Consider the following 18381-nt stretch of genomic DNA (forward strand, 5'->3'; position numbering starts at 1 on the left):
ATTGCATTGTCTTGCCCCTTCCATACATACAGAGTTACTGGAAATAGCGTGTGCTGATAATTGGCCTAAAGTTATGTGGTAAGTTCAGTCATGTGGCAAAGTTTACTGTCTCCAGTGGCGGAGCTAGGAAAAATTTGCATGGAGGAAGCTTGAACAGCCTTTTCCTATAAAAAAAAAAGGAAACTCAGGTCGGTATAAGTGTGTTTTGTTGGTCTAAAAATTAAATCACTTATAAGGGGTTTGAACCCACAGTTCTCTGCAAAACTAGCAACATAATGTGGCCTTTGTGAACCATTAGACCAACAAAAACTTTGTCGACAACTGTACATATATATACTAGGGGTCCATATAAGTAACTTATAAGCTGAAAAACATTTGAAAATTTCGGCTTATGATCTAAGCCAAACACGAAGTGGTCACATCAAGAGCATGCTGTTTTATTCATTAACTTGCATGCTCCATGCTTGTACAAGTGTTCCCTAGAGTATGAAGAATATATTAGTAACACTGCATGATTCATGCTATCACATGCATTGCTGTGTGATTACTGTGCGTCTGTGCCAAGCAAGTTCTGTTTAGGTGGTTTATCAGAAACCAGGAACTGTAAGTCTAAATTAAGAAGCTATGATCATAACCATGAATATGAAAAGTGGAGGATCCAACCAAAATTTAGAGGGGAAAATTTATATATATATATATATATATCGAATTGAATTGAATATAAATCCAGTTTACAAGTTTACATAAGTCTGGAAAAAGGTTGAACAAAATTTTACAACTATAGCACATAACACTTATGATAAATTTAGCTAACAATTGTCAGAGCCAGTGACCCTGGACCCTGGGTCTAGTCTCATGTTTTGTCCGTGATTTCTCAGATCCTCATCCAAGTTAATAAAAATTCTGTCACAGAGTCGAAAGGACTTGTGCTGTCTGCGAGAGAGTTGTACACTAGGTACAAGACGGGAGAGTAACTTTGTAAGTGTGGAATAGGATAACAAGTTCTTGTCATCATGCAAACACAAATGCAGGCTGCCGCCTGCTGAAGAGGTCAAGGATTGCGGGGGTGGGGCTTCGAGCTCAAGTTGACACCTTCAAGCATCAATCCAAAAGTGGAGTGGACTCAGCCAAGCCAGTTAGAGTATCTCCTCTTTTTTCTTCATTGGGGCGACGAACCTCGCTAGATATTCTAGCTAGTTTAGACTACTAGTTCAACAAGTGCCCGAACATTATTGCCAGAATTGGCAAAACGAAAACTAGTCTCAACTTAGTAGCTGATGACCCATCTGGGTCTGGAAATGCGGCTGTTGCTGGCCCTCCAGATGATTTTCGCCTGCAATTCAATATTGTTATTGTCAGTGTCAGGGAGTTAACAGAATATATAATACTAGTTGGAGCTAAATGGACGGTGCTTATTCTACTGCCACCGACCATTTTAGCCTAGGCATTGGCATGTTCTGCATTTTTTTAATTGGTCATGTTTGATAATATATGTTGTATTCTTGGATCTGATTTGATCGTGTAGTGCAGTGTTGACATGAACATTGAAGCAGAATTTTGAACAATAGACGTACCCGGGGGCAGGGGAAGGACAGAATGTGATGGTATAGTCCGCGGAGGCACACGTAAAAGTGCTGGTACCATCATCATAAGCATAACTATAAGCGTGTGGACAAGCACTCTTAAAGAACTCCGAGTAGATTGTTGGCTTGCACGTATCAGGCGTCCCGTATTCCCCATTACAGCAATACTTTGCATCCCCGAAGGCCTCACAGGCGCTTCTGCACGCGACACTCTCGCTCCCACCTTCCCCTCCCAGGACCTTGAGCTCCATTGGACAGGGGCTGTTCAATTCGGCTGAACAGCCCGTAGCTGAGCAGTTTCCAGCAGTTCCGCCACTAGGCACTACTGTCATTGGCAGGTTGTAGCCGTCCACGAGACTGACGTCGTAGAAATCCAAGCCATCAGCGCCATTTAGGGTGAATTCTGCTAGAGTGGCTGGTGGAATGGCGCCAGTGCCAGCACATTCTACTGTCCCGGAGCCACAATCAGCAGTGGCGCAAGTGAATTGACTAGCGGAGTCTAGCGTACATAGAGTGCGTCCCCAGATTCTTCCAGACCAGGAGAGGGGCACAAACAGGGAATTCGAAGCCCCGGGACTGAGAAGAAAGCCGGTGGTGGACAAGGGAGGAGTGCCAGCGCCCGAGAGCAAACCGGGCCACACGGGATAGCTGCATTGATTGACTAATGTAAATGTTGCAGAGCTCACGGTACCTATAACAATAATTTAAAAAATGAAGTTAAATTAGACAAACTCGTCAGTTGAAGAACATTTAGACTAATAAACAAGTACATTTTACCCTCTCCAGACCCTGCTCTAAGCGGGATATACTGGGTTGGTTTGGTTTAACAAGTAGAATTAATGAAATGGTTACCTGCAGAGTGGATTAGGAGATACATAGAGAGATAGGTAAGGATAATGTATGGAGATCCAGACATCATTGCTGGAAACAGAGAAAATTTATACGAATGATGATCGCGGAGAGAACTAGTATGTGATGAGTATAGGAAGAACAAGGTTAAGTAGTGGCGATTGAGTGATGTACAATGTCGATGAAGTAAAGGAAGGATGAGCGTGGTTGCATGCTTTAATCATACATTACAGATATATTTATAGACATTGAGAAAAATGACGGTGGAATATATTATAATGCAGTATTTAAATTAAACAAACGTGTTAAGGTCGGCACTCGGTCTCCCTCTCTGGATTTAAATAGTTGTCGTTGATTACGAAGAAAGATTAAAATATGCAGATTTGTTAATGTGAATTAGCAGATTCCAGGCAGTTCACGCATACGGTTACTTGTTAGTTGTTTGAATATAAATCAAAGTTTGCGAACCGGCCAAGTTTCAAGTAGGAAAGAGTATAAGATCACTGAGGCAGGACTGACGGATTTATACACACTCATTCGAAGTTTCTGTGATATATACGGGACGATTGGGGAGCTTAAAATAAGTGCTTCTTGCTTAAAGTAAAAAAGTGAAGTAGAAGTTAGAAGAATATTAAGACCTATAGCCATGAAACAAAAGCTAGCATTCTCAACTTCTTATAAGTACTTCTTGACTTTTTACACAAACGGTATGAATAAGTCCTATTAACTTAAAAACCCAGAAGCCGGGCTTGTAAGCCCGTGCCAAACACCCCCGTAGGTTGTCGATTTTACTGTTTTACTTTACTGCTTAGATTGTGTTCAACACGACTTGAGACTGTTTGTTTGGAAGTTTTGCGTTCTGCTCTTTTTTTAGGGGATGAAGAGTTGACATTTGCTTTTGTATATTTTGGCCAGTCTTCACCTTTGGCAAAGCCGAGGGGATGATTCGCCTTCTCCATGAAGAATAACTGGGCTACATCGATCATCTAGCAGCACGACAACGAGAGGGAGCAGGTTGATTCTGAAAACGTTTTTAGACTATCTAAATTAAATAGTACCTCCTTGCTGAAGCGAAACTTGTTGCAGTGTCACATCAGTCCATGTCCTTGCCTCATCGCACACATGAAGGATCAACCATTTATCTGGCTTCAAGTAATTCTTAAGGGCGTTTCTACACAGAGATTAAAGATTGTTTCAGCTCAAGTGTAAACTATGACACCCTCCTTGTTTACTCAACAGTCACCTGCCTGGGTTTTCCTCGTATTGGTTTCTAGTTTTCAGCTAGGCTTATACTTGTGATGTTTGCGGCTGAAACTGGTAGCCAGAAGGAAGAATAAGCAGAATTCAGAAACATCTACCAAACATAGTATAGTAAACAAAATTAGTGAAAATTACTCTGTAGACCAGTAACCTTAATAATCTGAGTTCTACTGCTCTCTAACAATGGCCTGGGGAACATAGTTCCAAATCAGAAATGTTGTAGAAATGATGAACGAAGAGATGTTCGTTACAGTCATCAGGTCTGATGAAACCAAAGCCTTTCTGTTCCTTTTATCCGAGTACTTAACATAGGGAGATGATTAAACAAACCAAATCAAAACACTAGATACTAAAAACTTGAAAGGCACTCTGTTATTGGATTTCTGCAACATGGCTGGTTTCTTCTATTAGTCTTTCTTTGCGTTTTACGTTTCATTTATACAAATCCCCCGACAGAGTTACTGTCAAGTGTCAACAGCAATTTGTTCTCCATATAATTGATGCAAGTTCAACACAAACAATTCTTCTATAATTTTAATGGAAAGAATGTGATAATCGGGTGTTTTTCATCTTTCTTTCAGCATGCTTGCTTTCATATTAATCTCTTTGTTTATACATCATCACTTCACCAGTCAAGAGTATAAGATTATAAAAGAGTTCATATCTATATGTCAATTCAAGCTTTGAATGATGAAAGTTTAGCGGATTTAAGTTTGATAATTTACGCAACACAGTTGCCACACTAAGCACCTCAAAGAATCTCAAGCTATCATAGAACTGCATGCCCCCCTTTTCACTTCAATTCATAGCCATGCCTACAAATGGGCATTGGTGTTACATAGGGGTATTCTCTATGGCCTTCTTTCAATAAGGGATTGTTCCAAATTTACCAGTTGACCTGTTTCGGAGACCATCCAGTTGCAGAACAAAAGGAGTGGTTTGGTACTACCATCATCACTCCCATAGTGGCTAGTGAGCAATAGAATTAAGAGTAGAAAACATTCATTACACACAAAATAGTATATGTTCATCCATAAGTAACTGCACAGAGTTTGAAAAAGTCATATTCCAGATTCCAGCTATATTGTATGATCCAGGCCCTCAAAAATGCAGTTTCAGGAAAAAGGACATTAAGCAATACAACAGTGCTATATATGAAATACAAAAAAAGTTGCAGTACAAAGAAATTTGATCGTCTATCTACAGAATGCAGAGGAGCATGGGGAGTTTCAAGAATAGGCATACATTTGTACAAGAAACCCGAAATTAGTAGACTTCTACGTTCCATTGTCCTGCCTTCTTGAGTGACCTCTTGTATTCGATCCAATCAATACCTGATAATCCAAGAAAAAAATTACACTTACAATGTGATCAAGGAAAGGGAACACGTATATTTAAGATGGCAGATGCATAATGTGGAGAAATGTGGAAGAAGATAAAGTTATCAAGTCGAAATTCATACCATCTTTAGCAGCTAATGACACCATAATGTCATCGATTCCCTTTTCCATTCCTTTTAAACCGCACATATAGATGAAGGTGTTGTCTTTCTTAAGTAATTCCCAGAGCTCTTCTGCGTACTCAGCCATGCGGGTCTGGATGTACATTTTTTCTCCTTTCGCGTTTGTTTGTTCTCTGCTCACTGCAAAGTCAAGCCTAAAGTTGTCTGGTTTCTTCTCTTTCATAATCTCAAATTCCTGTCACCAAAAGAACAAGCCTGAGGTTAAACTCACTGTAGTTGGTGAAAATCTGCAACGCATATAATGATTTTAGGTTAAGAATTTTCACCTCCTTGTATAGCAACGAGCTACTTGTGGGCACACCCAAGAAAAGCCATGCCAAACCATTGAACTGCATCGGTCAAGATTCAAGTTATTCGCCTATGTATAGCGTCAATAATTACATATACATGTCAATTGGGCGCTTAAAGTTAATACTGTTTTTTCTCGATCAGAAGGAGAAAAGTTCCTTTTATATTTTGTTTTGAATTGTGAGAATATACAAGGTCAAATGTTTTTGAAGTAAGAACCTGGTAGTCCTCATGCTTCTCGAAGAACATTTTCCACAAGAAGGATCGGAAAGGTGCAATTCCAGTTCCAGTAGCAAGCTGTATTTGATGAGTGATAGAGAATCAATAACTGAAGTTTAAACCCCCCTGAACTAAAAATCTTTGTAGACTGTATTTTCACGTTTTAATGACTGATTTGTAGGCAGTATGTACCATAACAACAGTTGCATTGGGATCCTTTGGCATAAGCATTTCTTTTCCAACAGGTCCAGTTATCTTAACATCAGCACCGGGCTTCAAGTCACCTAAAATATAAGGAAGACCAGTTTGTTTTACTTATTTTTGTTTCTTGAGGTCATGTTAAAACATCATATAACAAAGATCAGGTGCTATCATTTGATAAGAGTGATTGCGCTTACACAAGAAATTTGAGCATACTCCCTTAACTACTTCGCCTTGGTCGTTGGTATAGACGAGCCTTTTGACACACAATGAAACCTGTAAACATGTAATCAAGCTTCACGCGAAGGGAAGTACATAAAAGATAACAGAACAAAGAACATAACATTTTGTCCGTGATTAATACTGATCTCAAATTGCAACAATGATGCCTCAAAGAAGAAAATGTATGGAAATCTATTATTCATGAGAACAGGGATAAAAAATCTTACAGTCTTGGAGTCGCCAAAGTCTCCGAGGGCACTGCTAGCAATTGAGTACAACCTGAGCTTGTGAGGCTTCCCATTCTTGTCTTCACCATCTGCAATAATTCCAATGGATTGCCCTTCCTTGTATGGCACCTCTCCTATCAGATCAAAACCCCATAAGCCCCAGAATCACAAGTAAGTTGTATCATCATAAGCAAGAATCAAATGCATAACTTTTATGATGATCAAGAATCCAAAGGAATGATCTGAACTTACAGACCTTCAGTGCTGAAGACCATATGCCAAGTCTCCCCAGGAGCATCATCACCAGTGATCTTAGTGTTGAGGAGGCATTTACCAACATAAGGTTCCTTAGGCCTGAATTTATTAGTAACCACACCTTCCTCCACTTTCTTCGAAACCTTCTCAACTTTAGCTGGAGCCTCAGTGGTCACCTGAGCTCTAATAGACACCATTTTCCCCCCACTAGACACATTTCTAAATGTCAAAGGAACCTGCAACACCAAAAAAAAAAAAAAAATCCCTTTAACCTTACATATTCATTTTTATCAATTTTGTCAAACAGACACGATCTGAAACCCGAAACGAAAACACAAGTACACAAAAAAGGATGATACAAGTGGGGGTACCTTGGTAAAGTTAAGTCTGTCAGTAGACAGGATAGATGGTGTGGTGGAAATGGAAGGTGTTTTAGAGGAATGGAGAGAGAGTGCAGCAGTGAGTGCAGTAGCCATTGTTGTAAAAGAGAGAAAAAAAATTGTCAAGTAAAAAACTTGGTAGCAAAGAAAAAAAGAGGGAGAGAGTGAGATTTTTTGATAGGAGGATCATAAATTGAGTGGCGGAGATTATCAGGATAAATGCAGTGGAAGGTGTGAGGATAAGAAGCTAGTGTGTTGAACTTGAGACATGAAGCTTCTCGTACCGCTTTCTTATTTTTGCATGATAAGTCTTCTATGTTGATGTTTTCTACACATTTTTGCTACTAAATGGAGGTCTTTTTGCGGTAAATTGTGATGCGATTTTCCATTTATAAATTTTGTGTCTTAATCTCGACAAATACTTTTCAGAAATAAGAATAGTGGGAAGTTACGTATTTGATTTTCTAAATCGATCATTAAAGAAAGGGTTAAATTAGGCACGGCAATTCGACACGTAACACACCAACACGAAACAAAATGACACGAAAAAAATGGATATGGATTTGATTTTTGATACACGGAACACGAAATACACTGACATTACATGATAGATTTCGTGTCGTATATGGGTTTTCATTTTGGATACACGAAAGTACATAACTTTTATTATACATATATTATAATATATTAAATATATAATTGTGTAAAACAAATGTATTTATATGTATATGTAGATATATATTACAGATACATTAACAAATTTGTAAAGAATTGTATGCAAGTATAAATATATCATTCATATTTACTAAAATTATAGAGGAAAATATATACTAAAGCTATTTTTGATTACAATTATATTAATATTTTAATATATAACATACATGAAAAGTACATAAAAAATACACAAAACGTTTCGGATCGGATACGGGTTTCAAATCCACTTCCACTTTCATCATGTCCATATCCAGTACCACTAATTCCATGTTGTGATTCCATTGAAAACTAATGAGTTATGTTTATTTGGTTGAGAGAGAAGCCACTGAGTTGGAGTTTTCTATGTTATGTTTAATTGGGCACGGGTATATTTATCATTTTACTCCTGGAAACGTCCCCAATTTTAACCTGCTGTCTCCAACTTCCCCAGCTATCCCCGTGCCGTCCCCGTCCCCGGGACGTCCCCAAACTGCGGTACTCCACCTAGTAAGCGTCCCCGTGCAACATAGCTTTCACATATATCATCACTTTGCGCATGCTTCTATAAACAAATTTATATATATATCACACATTATTTTGAAAATACTGGAGAGATCAATCGAAAAATTACCTCAAATCTGACCAAATCTAGTTTTACCCATTTTAATCATCTAAACGATGTTTTCTACAAAAACACAAAACACGAAAGTTGTAGAGAACAAAAATACCTTTCCAAAAAGTCCATAATCAACGATTTTCCAAATTACGATGAATTAAATATGAATTTTGCAACACTGATGATTTTTGTACTAAAACGCCTATGAATTTTAATACAAAAAGCCGAATATGATGTATTTATAATATTACAAAACCTTAATTAAATAAGGTGATTCCAAATCTTTTCACATAAGATTTTACCCTCTTCAAAAATATTCTAATACACATAAATATCAAAATTAGAAAGATAATGATTTTCAAAAATGAATTAAAGATATTGATAAAAATGAAGAATTCTCACTTTTTCTTAGATTCATGGACCCAATTCAATTTAGTGGGATCTTTTTTTCACATTTTTTTCCACCAAGAACATTTTATGAAATTTTTTGACCCGCAAATTTGTATCCTACTTTCACGCAATTCGCATGGTTCAACAAGTAATCGATATTTCACGATCAAGGTGTAGTAATACTTCCGATTACGACAAATCTTATCCTTAAATAACTTGCACTAAAAGGTACTAATTATTCTAATTTAAAATTTATATCAAGTTTTAGGTTCATTATCTAATTTGAATCTATTTTCCTATTTTTTAAATAATATTATTCTAAAAATTGCGGAATATTACATTAAACCTTTGAAGAAATTGAACTTTCAACTTTTGTTACTATAATTTGTAATTTGTAATGCTGGAAATAAATCAAATATAAAAATATTGTGAGTGTAATTTGTCATTCCGGAAGTAAATCGAACATAACTATAAACAAGGGTAAACTAGGAGAAAAAATTGCTTGAATGGAAAAAGATATCTGCAACTCGGTGATAAAAACAAACCAATGTCTAAATTTTATTGGGTTTATCCTGTTAGAATGAAGGATGCAACCCAAGTTCAAGTCCAAACTCAAAAAACGACAATAGAAATGCATTTTTGGCCCAATCCATAACGCAAATGGAAAAATTATATATATTCACTCCGGCCCTCTGTTCCAAAAGTTGATGATTAATCACGATTAGTCACCGATTAATCTCTGTTCCGTAGCTTGCCGAACTGATTAATTCTCTGATTAATCATTGATTTATCCGATTAATCCTCGATCAATTCAATTAATCACCGATTAATCCATGTTCTGTGATTTCACCGATTAAGTCCGATTCCCGCTTTTCACAACACTGCTCCCGCCTATTATGTTGTCCAGTTTTCCTAATTTTTATCTCAAAAAATATTATTTTGATTATGTTTCTTGAATATTATATAAGTATTTGACAACGTAAATAATACTCAGAAAGTCAGAAATTCTTAGCAACATGAGCATTGGAGGGAGTTTGGTGGTGTTTTTTTTTAAACTATTTTTTAATTATTTAATGAGTCCTTTTAGTGTATTCCATTAACAACTAGTACTATATTTTACTCGACTGAAAATTTTTGATGATGGACGGAACATTACAAAATCAGTGCGCAGAACACACTACAGATCCCAGGAAATTTCAATAAATATAACAAATCAGAGTTGGGTCATCGCGCACCCATTTTTAAAACTTGATTCATGGAAGAAAAAAAATTTACTCTCTCTTTTATAAATATTTTGAGCAATAAAATAAAATAAATAAATAAAATTTGATGGTAGAGATTTTTGTAGAAGGAGGCCATCATTATTACTCCATCTGTCCCATTTTATGTGACCTTTATTCCTTTTTGGGACGTCCCAAAAAAAATGAACCTATCATACTTATTATTTTTGAACACTACTTTTCACTATTACACCCACTACCTCTCTATTTTATACTCTCTTTTTATTAAATAAACACTATTACACCTACTACTTTCTTCCACTATCTCAAATCTATTATTAAATATTGATAGGTCCCATCACTTTACCCACTTTTCAACTAAACTTACTACCTTTTTCTTAATCTCCGTGAAAGTCAAACCAGCTCACTCTTTTTGGGACGGAGGGAGTAATATACTGGGAACCGGTTCACCTAACTAAAAAGTCAAATCAAATGGGAATCAATAGATCTTCCGCCTAATTAAAAAGTGATTGGTAGTGTGTGCACGGATAAAAAAAAGCAACTTCTAAGAACAGTTCAAAAAAAATTTTGACACACAAACTATAAATCCTACCCTGATGACACGAGCTGTGATCATTTGGTTCGGATTTTTCTGATATTAGGTATAGATTTGTTCATATCAAATCCATACTTCAAATATTCAAATATCATATATATTTTCTGATTTTTGGAATTTTAAAATCAGAAAGCAAATCTTTGGGTACTTGTTTTATAACAATTCAAAATTCACTGTCCCAAAACAGTTCAAAAATTTTTTGACACGCATGACTATAAATCCCACCGTAATAACACAGGCGGGGTCTTTTGGTTCGGTTTTTTGTGGTGTTAGGTATAGATTTTGTTCCTTTCAAATCCATATTTATTGGGTTAAATTTTCTATAGTGAAACTCATTTATCAAATCCACAATGTATGATATTCATTTCGTGGGTATGTAACTTGGGTTTGGAGTCAATTTTTTTTTAATTTTCTATCTCTATTTATATCATTTCATGTAAATTGTCAATATAAAATGAAATTAACAACTTAAAAATATATAAATTTTAAATTAATTAAAATTAATAACTAATGAATATTTTAATTCAATCATATTTATTCCATCACTCAATCAAACACATTATATGAGGAATAACACATGATACGAAGAATGAATGACACCCCAACACCATACCATCTTAACCAGATTTCCGTACCCCTTTCCAACCAAACTGCCCTATAGATCTATAACCAATTCACCTAAAATACGAAAATAAGAAAAAAAATTTTAAAAAATGCATATCTGTATCAGTACTTATTGTCTTGGCCGTTCTGTCTTGGCCTTGCATTATAGGAAAAGAAAAAAAAAATAAAAAATTCTAAGTTGCAATCCAATTGTTTTCATATTTCAGGGTATCTAATAATTGTTGTCTTGCCAGCACAAAAGGGTCTGAACTCTTGATTATCAAATACTGTCACCAGATCAGTCTAGAGCCCAACCTCTTAACTTATTATGTCAATCTCTCCTTTTTCTTTGGCCAGAGAGGTGCCACATATAACATATCCTAAATCTCAATGAATGCATACTGCTCAAGAACATTTGTTTTGTATTGTTTGACATACTGGAGCAAACTCATAGATACATTTTACAAGCCGAATGTAGCATGTTTAAAGAGTACCAAATATGATCACACTACATTAATTTCTTACTAACATTTCGATCAAGACTTGGGATACCAGTTGATGATGCCATTTCAAATCCGAATGTTTGACAGCCAGTAGGATATACAGCATAGCCAAGACTCGTGACTGGTAACCAGTTATACTTACAAAATAGAATTAACATGCATATATCATCACATACAAGTTATATAACCTCTCTTCCTATAAAGAGCTTGCTGGAGTCTTATAAAATAAACATGAAGCTTTTCTGACCTGCTAGTCAAGAATTTGAAGTCATGGTGATTATTTCAATATATCAATGGAAAAATCCAGCTACTGCACAATTTAAATTCACCGATACTGACAAAGAAAATGTGAACAAAAAAAATACTGCATGGCTTATATTCAACCATATGGATAAGAAAAAAAGATTGTGTAGTAATATACTTACTATATAGTCTATTTTCATCCATGCCAACAACTAAGATATGTGTACTGCATAATCTACACTCGCAAATACCGGCAAAAACATGTACCAATGAAAAAACTTTATTATTAGTCTACAATCACCAATACTGACAAAAAAAAATATATCAATTAAAACTCAAGATACTATAGTCTACACTTCCCGTTTCCAACAACAGATATACCAAAGAAAGACACAAGTTATTACATAGTCCACATTCACTTATAACCCTACAAAAAATGATGCAGTCCATATACACATTTGTCATTCTGATAAATTCCCTTTCCAATTTCTAAACTTACTTTCACACAATCAGTTTTAGAGTCAAATTAAACTTTTAAGAGAGAAAGTGAGCATTAACACATGTAATTGCTAAAACATCACAAGGAAATCAGAATTAACAGTATTTTGCATGCTATATGCAATTGTCTGGTATCAATTAAATGGTAACCAGTAGTACAAGGGTGGTTGACAAATAAATGCAGGATCGTTGCATCATAAACATGTAACTGAATTTTATGCTATTATTTTCTTACATAGCAATTACAGGTAAGCAGATTCCAAATCTTCTGGTTTAGGACAGACATGATATGCACCAATATGCACTGTCATACTTGGCACCAAATAAAATTATTGTATCGTGACACTACATCATTTATGTCACATACTACTGACTCTATTGTTATTTTTACACCTCTGATTTTGTTTATAAATAAAGAGGGATATAGTATTTAAATGGTCGAGAGTTATAAGTAGAGCACAGCCACACCTGTGACAAACTTTTTAATATGGTTTTGCAATCAGATACAAGCACTGCTTCTGGAAGTGGAATAAATTTTTGAAAAAATAAAGGATGGTCATATATAGATTAACATGCAACACTGGAAAGACTCTTATTTTTCTCAATGAGAAACCCTAATCATTTATAAAAGAGGAATAATGTCTCTTTGTTTCACTGGCTAAATCTTATGCATACACTCTCCACAAACATACAGGTTATTCTCCGTAAAAAGATTATAGGAACATGTTTTTTGTCACATTTCTAATGGAGACATAAATTATCTGCATGAACATATTACAGTGTAATTTCACTTTCTTTTTTTATTTTTTTAAAATTATTGCAACAAGGCCATCTATAATGGAATAATAATTTTGCTCTAAATTCTAAAAGGTACCAACTTCTCATGTCAATTAAAAACCCAACAAGAAATCAAACTCTAAAGCTAGCTCATATGTCAGCTCACGTATGAAACAAGAAAACAAACTCTAGAGCTAGCTCATATTTCAGCTCAAGTATGAAGTTACACTAAAAGAGAATGATGTTCTGCATACCAAAATTTTAACACAACTTGTTTTAGTTTCCCAAAAAAATGTTAAAAGCCACAACTTGTTTTAGGAAATTTGACATACCACAGACAATTCAATGTCAACTGCAACAAGGAATATAATGGAACCAAGAAATCGCCAAAAAATAATAATAGTAATTAAAAAAAACATATCCCTCTAGAAATCTATAAGGTGACAACATTCTTATGTACTCTCCATGAGATATAATAGGAAATAAAGGAGTGAGGTTTTAAAGAGCAAACCGAAAACATCATTTTACCTTTTCCTAATTCAATGGAAACCTCTTGAACCTCTGGACTGATACAGCTCCAACTTGCCTTTTGCCTCTTGTAACAATGATTCCACCATTTCGTCTTGATTTAAGAGTGGTTGCTTTGATGCCCATTCAAGAACAGTGAGTGCCTCCGCTTGAGCCAATTCTTCGCTGTCCGGTACATTAAGTGCAATGTAGCACAAAAGAGTCAATGCTGAAATTTGAACAATTTGCTCGCCAAAATACACAAGTTGGATCAAATGCTTTGCACCTCCAGCACTGATTATCGCCTTGGAGTGATCAAGGTGGAGATAATTTTGAGGACTGGCAAACTTTGTGAGGGCAATGCAGGCTTCCCGGGAAATCTCCCCTTCACGTTCATCAAGTAGTCGCACTAATGGGCATATCATCCTTGTCTCCGTTGCTCGAAAAGTCCTAGCCAAATTCCCAATGGCCTTGACACATGGAATAAGCAACTCAGATTCAGCTTTTTCAATAATCATGAATAGTTGATCAACAACAGCTTTGCAAGCTGGAGCATTAGGCTTGAATGCCGCTCGTCTCAACTCAGAATCTTGCTCCGCCACTGCAGTGATCTCCATTAATGCCATTGCAGAATCAAACTTCACTTCTTCAGGTCCTTTCTCTAAAAGCACAGCAAAGCATAACAAAGCTCTTGACTCTGTGATGCTGCGACAGATAGCCGAGTTCCCCTTGGCGAGCTTACAGAGAGCTCTTGCTGTCATTTTTTTCAAATAAGCCTTGGTAACTGGATCCTCCAACTCCCTCCCCTTAATGCTGGCTCCAGAGAGTGATAGGCTCGGCTGATGATGATGACTGACATGATTATGTTTGTCATTGCCATTATTGTCACCCTTGGCAATATTAGTTTGATTCGCCACATCATTGCTCTTAGGTTTAGGGTTACCATTCATGGCCATAGTTGTAGCTACAACATTATGCATCTGGCTAGGATTCCTATTTCCCATCGGATGCAAAACTTTACTAGGCTTCTCATCATCAACTGGCTTAACAACACTACTAACAGTACTGTTCGAACTATTACTAGCCAAAACAACAGCATGGAGATTAGTTTTATTACTAGTAACAGCATACTTACTATGTTCTTGAACAGTCTCAAAAGCCAGATGAACAACAAGCAATCTGATTATATTATGCTGTGCAAAAAGATCTTGACATTTCGGATAATGTTCAGCAAGTTCAGATACAGCCCAAGCAACCACAGCCTGAACTTTCATAGGACCTTCTTTCAAAGTCTTCGCAAACACGGAACAAACACCAGCATGAACCATGTGTTCAACACTCTCCGAATCTTTCCCTAGAAGCCCAATTGCCTTAGCAGCATTCTCCTGACCTTCCAATTTCCCTTCTTTCACCAACTTCAACAATGGCCCAACCCCACATTCCTCAATTATCAACTTCCCATATCGATCATTGTCCCGAGCAAGCGACACAAGGGAGGCAGCTGCATCACACCTATCATCCAAAGAACCACTAGACAAAATCGCAATCTGCTCCCAAATCAAACACAAAATTGGCTCATTCGCCGCAATTGGAGGCAACCCTAAGTACTCATCATCCCTACTCTCACCCGAAGCCGAAACCCTAAGAAGCCAAGAAACATCCCCAATAGAATTCTCAAGCTGAGCAGACATTTTTCGAAAAGCAGCAGTAGGTATAATAGTGAAAACCCTCTTAACAATCCCATGTGCCTTACATTTCTGAACAAGAGCAAGAGCCTTTTCAAGTACCTGATCAGTATCATCAATGATACGGCGCGTGGGCCTTTCATAAAGCTCACTACTTGCACGCGCCGCCTGCCTGAGAAGCCCAGCGAGTTTTTCGGTCTTGGATTTAAGCTCACCACAATCTTGTTTAAAATGTGAAGAAGCTTCATCAGCCGATTTGATCACCTGGTCTGCCAATTGGATCGGCTTCGCTAAGATCTGTTTCACAATTTCCGCCATTGATGCAGATAGATACAAGCTTTCTAGAAGTACACTTCCGGTGCACAGATCAGCGAAAAGCGACTACTTTATGACACCCTTTTCAATTTCACGTAATGGGTGTGGAGTGGCTTGCGGAGAGAAAGAATTAAAGATCGGGAAAGATTTTGAAGAAGTGAAAAATGTAACGGAGGTTGGGAAGAGGTAAAGGTGGAAAATAAGGAGACTCTTGAGAGAGTCACCGGAAATTTACCAGGTCAAACATGTTGATGCTCCATTTTATTACCAAAATTTGTATCGTTTTACAGCTGTCTAGATATATTTTGCCGTCCTTGTTTAATTGTCCCCAAGGACCCCGGCCAAGAAAGCTCGTCTACAAATCTACAATTGGTAAATAAGAGCCTTCTTGTTGGCTCTTAAATATAATATAAAAAATATAGTTCTTAGTAATTTAGGACAAAGTTAAGAGTGTAAACTCCAACAATACTCTCTACATCTCTTATCTATTTCATATTTTATTCATATATTGGGCTCCATTATAACAAAAGATAAGGAAAGATGGAAGTGAATTGGGGGGAAAGATTTTTTTATTGTGAAAAAATGAGTTAGGAGCCATGTGGTGGCTCTTAACTTTGAGGAGAGAAGAGAGAGAAACAAGAGGCTCTTAGTGATTTAAGAGCCACTTAAGAGTCTCTTGGAGCAACATTATTCTTCTCCCTCCTCAAATCTCAAGTTAGGAGCCTAAATGAAGAGGCTCTTGGAGATGCTCTAAATAAATAAAAATCTTGTAAAAAAGGGTGAGATCTTCTCCAATGAGAAAAGTTCAGGTGACTTGTCAGCCTAAGTATAGTGACACGTCATGTTAAGAAAAGAAAATATAAATAAGAAAATGTAAAAATTATGTAAAATTTGTTGAATTTATAATAGATTGTGCTTGGTATTGGCTATATTGGTTTGCTATAATTTAAAAAGATATATTATTAATATTTTAGATCATTAAAATAGAATATATCAGTTCAATATGGTAATAAATGATGTGTAATATTCCTACGGATTTCTTACAGATCTTACAGACATATAGAGGTTCGACAAATATTAGGAGGTTAGCTAAAATTATAGCCACTGGATGAGTATGGTTGGAGTGACAATCTTTTGATGTGGTTGGCTATATTTTTTAATTTTGGTATTGGATGAGTATGGTTGGAGTGACAATCTTTTGATGTGGTTGGCTATATTTTTTAATTTTGGTATGTCAACTCATATTTTAGCTAAGGGATTCCTATGATTGGAGATGCTCTAAGGACCCCAACTTTCGTTCTCAAATTTTTTTACCAAATCTACGTGGCAATATGTGATTGGTTACACAGATACTAATATATAATGGGACCCCCTGTATGCATATATACCACCCAACTAAAATCTGCCGTATGTCGATTACGTAATTTGGAAAAAAAATTGGGGACAAATTTTGGGGTTCCTAGCAGTACCCATATAAATAACGCGTAAAAGGACAAAAATTTAGCGGGTCACTATTGTAATCATCTCCCATTCTATAAAATTCTTGATTTACATGCTCCCTTCGTCTCCCTCAATTGTTCACATTGAGGACCGAAGGCTCGACATACATTCTAATACTCTCATAAATATAATTTGATAAATCATTTTGAATTTTTTTTCTTCTGGATAAATATTTACTATCCAAACTTTTATACGAAAAAGAAAATTTTCAAAAAAAAATTAAGAAACTATGTTTTATATGCGTCCTAAAATGCCTGTCGAGCAATGCAAAAAAAATGTAAATAAATAAGATTAACAGAGGTAGTAATTAATATATATTATAAACATCATCAAAAATGTTGGCGAACATATAGAAAACTTAAATAAAAGTTAATAATACATATTTTAAACAAAAAAAAATATAGCTATTATGTAAAAAAAAACCTCAAACTCCAATGATATATTATCTTTGTCTATAAATATAATCGATCTCTTGTGTTGGAAGATATGATGTGGTGATAATATCATTTATCAGATTCTCCTATACAAGGTGACAGCAAATTTCAATGTGTTTTGTACGTTCATGAAACACAGAGTTAGAAACAATATGTAGAGTCGATCGATTATCACAAAATAATGTGACAAGAGTGAAAGAAAACACATGCAGATCAGAGAAGAAAACGTAGCCAAGTGATTCGGCAGGTAGTGTCAACCATAGAGCGATACTTAGTCTCAGCAGATGTGCGAGAAACAATGTGTTGTTTCTTCGAACGCCATGAAATGAGAGAGGAGCCAAGAGTGATGCAAAACCCAGTGATAGACCTTCTTTTCAAACGACAGGCCGCCCAATTGCATCATATGTGCAAATTTGACAAGATCCACTAAAATCGTTGTAATCATATATATGGTAATCTTATGGATTCTTAACTTTCGATATATGTAACAGTACTGTCTACATGAATACTACTGCGTCAATCTGGGATGATATTTCAGTTAGATATGTTCAAAGTAATTTGTCCTTAAGATGCCTAAAAGCTTGACACTAAATAGAAGTATTATGTGACTTTGTGACTTCCTAGGAGTATTTCATTGTTTTATACTCTGATAGGACCTGTTGTTAGCAACATTATTGTAATATCCTGATATTATTTTATTTGTAAATACATAAATTATATGTATTTTGAAAAATATTGTTATATTTTCTTCCTTCTTAAATTATGTTCCATCCCA

At 36.0% G+C, this 18381-nt stretch overlaps 3 protein-coding genes across 4 annotated transcripts; all 3 read right to left on the bottom strand.

Moving 5' to 3' along the window:
* Window positions 1-668: 668 nt before the first annotated feature.
* LOC108221941 (thaumatin-like protein 1b) lies at window positions 669-2636 on the bottom strand. The gene is made up of 3 exons (XM_017395805.2): window positions 2436-2636; window positions 1575-2274; window positions 669-1333 (listed from the first exon to the last, which is right to left on the bottom strand). The coding sequence occupies exons 1-3, from the start codon at window positions 2500-2502 to the stop codon at window positions 1207-1209; spliced, it is 894 nt and encodes a 297-aa protein (XP_017251294.1). The 5' UTR covers window positions 2503-2636; the 3' UTR covers window positions 669-1206.
* A 2041-nt stretch (window positions 2637-4677) lies between these two features.
* LOC108221937 (ferredoxin--NADP reductase, leaf-type isozyme, chloroplastic) lies at window positions 4678-7299 on the bottom strand. Its single transcript, XM_017395801.2, has 9 exons — window positions 6998-7299; window positions 6628-6862; window positions 6372-6505; window positions 6120-6198; window positions 5914-6005; window positions 5722-5799; window positions 5481-5543; window positions 5155-5389; window positions 4678-5026 (listed from the first exon to the last, which is right to left on the bottom strand). Exons 1-9 carry the CDS (start codon window positions 7100-7102, stop codon window positions 4959-4961), a joined length of 1089 nt encoding a protein of 362 aa, XP_017251290.1. The 5' UTR covers window positions 7103-7299; the 3' UTR covers window positions 4678-4958.
* Window positions 7300-11546: 4247 nt separating this feature from the next.
* LOC108221935 (uncharacterized) lies at window positions 11547-15986 on the bottom strand. Of its 2 annotated transcripts, XR_010292073.1 has the most exons (3): window positions 13694-15986; window positions 12073-12125; window positions 11547-11894 (listed from the first exon to the last, which is right to left on the bottom strand). XR_010292073.1 is itself a non-coding variant. In XM_064093377.1 (2 exons), the coding sequence occupies exon 1, from the start codon at window positions 15673-15675 to the stop codon at window positions 13705-13707; it is 1971 nt and encodes a 656-aa protein (XP_063949447.1). In that variant the 5' UTR covers window positions 15676-15986; the 3' UTR covers window positions 11547-11894; window positions 13694-13704. The 2 variants fall into 2 exon arrangements, 1 of the variants encoding a protein (XP_063949447.1); XM_064093377.1 differs by lacking the exon at window positions 12073-12125.
* Between the last annotated feature and the right edge of the window lie 2395 nt (window positions 15987-18381).

Source organism: Daucus carota, chromosome 5 (assembly GCF_001625215.2).
Source record: "Daucus carota subsp. sativus chromosome 5, DH1 v3.0, whole genome shotgun sequence".
NCBI classification, from domain to species: domain Eukaryota; kingdom Viridiplantae; phylum Streptophyta; class Magnoliopsida; order Apiales; family Apiaceae; genus Daucus; species Daucus carota.

Excerpts from the sequence above, each read along its gene's own strand:
- LOC108221935 (XM_064093377.1), bottom strand. The coding sequence starts at position 15,675 with ATGGCGGAAATTGTGAAACAGATCTTAGCGAAGCCGATCCAATTGGCA.
- LOC108221937 (XM_017395801.2), bottom strand. The coding sequence starts at position 7,102 with ATGGCTACTGCACTCACTGCTGCACTCTCTCTCCATTCCTCTAAAACA. Across the intron at positions 5,800-5,913 it reads CCAATGCAACTGTTGTTATG|CTTGCTACTGGAACTGGAAT; the intron begins GTACATACTGCC and ends CATCAAATACAG. Across the intron at positions 5,544-5,721 it reads AGAAGCATGAGGACTACCAG|TTCAATGGTTTGGCATGGCT; the intron begins GTTCTTACTTCA and ends TGACCGATGCAG.
- LOC108221941 (XM_017395805.2), bottom strand. The coding sequence starts at position 2,502 with ATGATGTCTGGATCTCCATACATTATCCTTACCTATCTCTCTATGTAT. Across the intron at positions 2,275-2,435 it reads TCTCCTAATCCACTCTGCAG|GTACCGTGAGCTCTGCAACA; the intron begins GTAACCATTTCA and ends TTATTGTTATAG. Across the intron at positions 1,334-1,574 it reads TGTCCTTCCCCTGCCCCCGG|GCGAAAATCATCTGGAGGGC; the intron begins GTACGTCTATTG and ends ATTGAATTGCAG.